Genomic DNA, 5,340 nt, shown 5'->3' with positions numbered 1-5,340 from the left:
TTTTTTTTTTTAAGATTTTTATTTATTTATTTGATAGGGAGAGAGGGAGAGAGCACAAGCAGGGGGAGTGGCAGGCAGAGGGAAAAGGAGAAGCAGGCTCTCCACTGAGCAGGGAGCCTGCCATGAGTCTCAGTCTCAGGACCCTGGGATCATGACCTGAGCTGAAGGCAGATGCTTAGCCGACTGAGCCACCCAGGCACCCCTTCATACATTTTTTTTAACCTCTTTCCTTTCTCATTTCATTCCACAGATATGCACACAATCCTTTACCTTTATAGAGTATCATAAAGATGGAGATATTATTAATTCTTTCTTCTCTCAGATATTCTAGCATTGCTGCAACAGTAAAATTTTTGTTATGATCATCATGGCTTATTGGATCTTCTAATAGGTTGATAAAATAGACTGAGTTGCATAGTATTATAGATAGGAAATGAAATCTAGCTGCTGCATTTCTACACCTCTCTGATTTATAGCTTGATAAGTAATTGCTATTACTAATTTATTGTTTGACCTAACTGAAAACAACAGGGGTTTTTGTTTTTGTTTTTTAGATTTTTTTTTTACATCATTACAGAATTGAGTGCAATTAGTGATAAGCTTTTGTTGCTGAATGTACACAAAAGCCTGGACATTTTTTAATATGGAAAACATTGTAAATTCCCTGCTTTAATGGAATTTGATAATGTATATTGTGACAAATGGACTTTATAACTTTAATATAGTAAGACTGGGTTTTTTTCCTGAAATGAATTATCTGTGTTTCTTGGTTTTGTGATGGATTCATCTCTAAACAATTATTTGTATCTTAATTTTTACTGGCATTAAATCCATAATACAAGCAAACTTAAAAATTTCTGTATAGTGTATATAGAGAATTAGCTTTCAAGAGCTTGTCTTCCACTTGTAAGTTTATGGAAATGTAAATATGTCGAAATAAATAAAGAGTAGAAGAATGATTTGTCATACAAAATATGTGATTATTTTAATGGTATTATGAAATACTGGAGGGGATCCAATCAAGGTACCTCTGAACTGAAGCAGCATACACAAAATATATTGACTAGTAATATTCTTGATTTATAAACAACCAACACTCATCTCTGCTTTCTGAATTTAAAATATTGAGGTTATCTTACTTGTTTAAACCTTTTGGGGTAAGGCATGAAGATTAAGCCTGCACATATGTGTACATATATTCATACACTCAAGGTCTCTAAGCTTTTGGTTTTCTTTTAGAGTTCTTAGAAAGTATCTAGCTTTTATTTGTAGAAGTAGATGTACAGTTAAAAAAAGGTTTTAACTTTTTTACAAATTGAGATATAATTGATGTATAGCATGATATTAGTTTCAGGTGTACAACATAATGATTGGATATATGTATATATTATGAAAGGATCACCAAAATAAGTCTACTTAACACCCATCATGATACATAGTTATTTTTTTTCTTTGATGGGTTTTAACTTTTAATAACTGATTCTTTTGATGTTTTCTACAAACTATTTCTTAGATCACAGGCAAAGTCTGATATCTGATTTCAGTAAGCCTATCTTAGAGAAACAAGATATAGGCACATTCAATAGGACTTTTGGTCATTACTCAAATAAAACCAAGTAAAAATGTTTTCACAAAGTCATGTCTTGCTAATTGACATGGTATTGGATTGTAGAGAAAATTACCAACCTGTATGATCCAAGTTAGATTTTCCTTTGAAAAAAGTTATCTGCGAATGTTCAGTTCTAGCCAAGACAGCTTTTACTTTCAACTTTTTATTAGAGGAAATGTGCTGCCAAAGCAAGCACTGAACTTTTTATTCATAACACCTCCTTGGTTTATCTCTTTTGATGTCACCATATCTGTTCATTTTCCAGTCTGAAATTCACCAAGCTAGTTTCTTAAAATATGGAACACACGATGGTACAAATGGATTGAAAAATTAGATTTTTTTCCTTTACATTGGTATACTAAAAATATTGCACTAAAGTACAACATGAGAAAACGTTCTTGTCCCATCCCCCCCGCCCTGTTGTATATCATGTTTCATTGGAATATGGTCAGTGTTCGCTGGCTTCAGCATCAATATTGAATATGCATGCATATGTGTTTACAGGCACGCTATCATAGTAGGCCATGTTATTGGCTAATTCAGGTAAACTATTGTAAATGGCCTAGCAGTAGGGGGCCTGATAGCTTGGTGTGGCTTGAAACTCTCTCTACCTCACTATAGTGACTTTACACACCAACTCCTGTCAGGGTGGAGAAGGAATGAAAGAACTGTTTCTCCTTTAAATAAGAGTATTTACAAATATAAAGCTAAGTCAAATAGAACTATTACAGCAAGTAACATGAAAAGTTAAATAATCTTTTGTTTTTCCTAATTTAGACTTGTGTAAATTTAAAACAATCTTTAAGATATTCACAGTGTTTATTTAAATAAGGAGGCCATCAGCCTAAGGTGGGTGTAATGCCTTGGTTATCCTACCTAAACAAACCAAAACCTAAGCCAAAGTCAGTGCACTCAAACTGAGAAAATGAAATGTAAGAATAAACAATCACAAACAGGGAATTAGGTTTTCTCAGCAACAGCTTAAGTTACAGCCAATAAAATAATTTCCTTGCTTTTTTTCCCTATAAAAATGCCTCCCCTAGCTCCTGTTGACAGAGCACTCCTAATCATCTTTAGTTTGGCATTGCCTGATTCTAATCCATGTACACTCAAACTCCTGAAAATTTTAATGTACCTCAGTTTACCTTTTAGTAACACTGAATGGTTAACTGTATAGTTCTTTTAATGCAACAGTGTACAATCAAATTAAATATGCCTTGTAATTGGATGTACATTTTTCAATGATCTCTTTTAATCTCTTTTAATAATCTCTTAATGATCTCAGTTTATTGTAATAAAAGTTTACAGGACTCGGGGTGCCTGGGTCGCTCAGTTTGTTAAGCGACTGCCTTCGGCTCAGGTCATGATCCTGGAGTCCTGGGATCGAGTCCCACATCGGGCTCCCTACTCAGACGGGAGTCTGCTTCTCCCTCTGATCCTTCCCCCTCTCATGCTCTCTCTCTCTCATTCTCTCTCTCAAATAAATAAATAAAATCTTTAAAAAAAATTTTACAGGACTCTTATTTAATGGGTTTTATTCCTGCTTAACAAAATTGGGCACAGTTTCTTAAAGTGGACCACAAACATTCCTTTGAAGGACTAAAAATAAATTTATAAAGTCTCCCTTTAACTGAGGGACTTAAACTTGATCCACTGACTTGCACCACGAACTTCAAAAGGTGGGTTATTGCAATAGATGTGATGACCTAATTCTTCCAAAGGTGGTTCAAGATCAGTTGTAGCAAAGTTGGCTGCATCATCAATTTCTTTCCTCACTTCGACATCAATTTCCTTGAATTCTTCAACAGTGGCAAGCTTACTGTTTACCATTCTATCTTTGAGAAGCATAATAGGATCACTCTTACTTCTTACATTCTGAATTTCTTGTCGCGTGCGGTAACTAACTCCAGGGTCACTCATGCTGTGTCCATGATAACGGTATGTCTGCAGCTCCATCACTATGGGCCCCTTTTCAGATCTACAGTAGTCCGCGGCAAACCTCGTTGCCTCCCGAACACACAGAACATCCATTCCATCCACCCTTAGTCCAGGGATAAAGTGTCCTCTCTTGTAGTAATCAGTGCTTGCTGCTGCTCTCTCAGCAGACGTGCCCATTCCATAGAGGTTATTCTCACAGACGAAAACACAAGGTAATTTCCACAGGGCAGCCATATTGTAAGCTTCAAATATCTGACCCTGATTCGCAGCACCATCCCCATATAGAGTCAAACAGACCTCCTTTTTGCCCTTATATTTACAGGCCAGGGCGACACCAGCTCCCAGGGGCCCCTGGGCACCGACAATGCCGTTGCCCCCATAGAAGTTCTTTGCATACATATGCATAGATCCTCCTTTTCCTTTAGCACAGCCTCCCCTTCGTCCTGTCAGTTCTGCAAGAATTGCTCGGACAGAAAGTCCACGAGCAGAGCATAAGCCGTGAGCCCGATAGGATGTGATGACATGATCGGTGGGATTTATCCCAGCCTCCAGGCCCACACAACAAGCTTCCTGACCATCGCACAAGTGACAGAACCCGCGAATAAATTTTTGTTTATACAGCTGATCTGCCTTCAATTCCATTCGGCGAATAGTCTGCATCATCCTGTAGTATTTAAGCCCATCCTCCCGGGTGAGCACTGTTGTGACAGGGGGACCCTCTTCTAATTGATAAAGGTCACATTTCTTAATTTCAAATGTGGCATCATTGGAATAGTTACAGGATGCCACCAGCACTCCGCTAGCGGGCTTCTGGGCGACCCGGGACAACACGCGGGATACCGCGGCGGCGAGCATCTTCTTCATGTAGCGTGGCCCAGGGTGGTGGCCACGACTCTCAGCTGCCCAGATGTCTGGCTGCGCTCGTCCCCTCCGGAGCCTCCTTCCGAGCCAGAACGTCTTCGGCGCCACAATGACCATGCTGGTGACAGAGGCCACGTCACTCCAGGCCGAGTCACAGGGTGGCCAGGCCCGACGGACTGATTTTTACAGTGCCTTCCAACTGTCATTAAGAATAAGGTTGCTTCGTTTCCTGAAACACCTGGTTGGACAACATCCCAATCCTAAACAGTGCCACATTCATTGCTAAAACATAATAACCCTGCTAAACACTAGAGCAGTGGTCCTGACCTTGTAAGAGTGGAACAGAGGTGCAAAGGCAGTCCCCAAGGCACACAACGGTTCTGATACGTTAGGCCAAAGATATTCTCACCAGTACTAAAGTCTTTTAAAAAGGGCGCTTGGGTGGTTCAGTTGGCTAAGCGTCTGCCTTTGGCTGGGATAATGATCCCGGGGTCCTGGGATCCGGTGGGAGTCTGCAGCTGGCTTCCTGCTCAGAGGAGAGTCTGCTCCTCCCACTCCCTCTGCCCCTCCCCACCCCCACTTGTGTTCGCTCTCGCTCACTCTGCTCCCTCTCAAAAATAAATAAATAAATCTTTTTTTTTAAGTCTTTTAAAAAGTTTTTAGAGTACGTATGAATATTTTATCCTACTCCATAATATACCATCTTTATTTTAATGTAAAAATAAAGATGCAAATTATTCGTAATTTACATATTTAACTTTTTTTAAGATTTTATTTATTTTAAGAGAGAGAGAGCACACACACAAGCGAAGGGGAGGGACAGAGTGAGAGGGACAAGCAGACTTCTGGCTGAGCACTGAGCCTGAGGTGGGGCTTAATCCCAGGACCCTGAGATCATGACCTGAGCACAGGCAGAAGCTTAATCCCCTTGA

At 39.5% G+C, this 5,340-nt stretch overlaps 1 protein-coding gene across 1 annotated transcript; it reads right to left on the bottom strand.

Moving 5' to 3' along the window:
• Positions 1-3,129: 3,129 nt before the first annotated feature.
• Positions 3,130-4,494, bottom strand: PDHA2 (pyruvate dehydrogenase E1 subunit alpha 2). The gene has a single exon (XM_027599371.1). The coding sequence runs from the start codon at positions 4,409-4,411 to the stop codon at positions 3,236-3,238; it is 1,176 nt and encodes a 391-aa protein (XP_027455172.1). The 5' UTR covers positions 4,412-4,494; the 3' UTR covers positions 3,130-3,235.
• Between the last annotated feature and the right edge of the window lie 846 nt (positions 4,495-5,340).

This window comes from Zalophus californianus, chromosome 2, assembly GCF_009762305.2.
Source record: "Zalophus californianus isolate mZalCal1 chromosome 2, mZalCal1.pri.v2, whole genome shotgun sequence".
Taxonomy (NCBI): Eukaryota; Metazoa; Chordata; class Mammalia; order Carnivora; family Otariidae; genus Zalophus; species Zalophus californianus.
The sequence above is the reverse complement of the archived record's forward strand: the minus strand, read 5'-3'. Positions and strand labels throughout refer to the sequence as shown.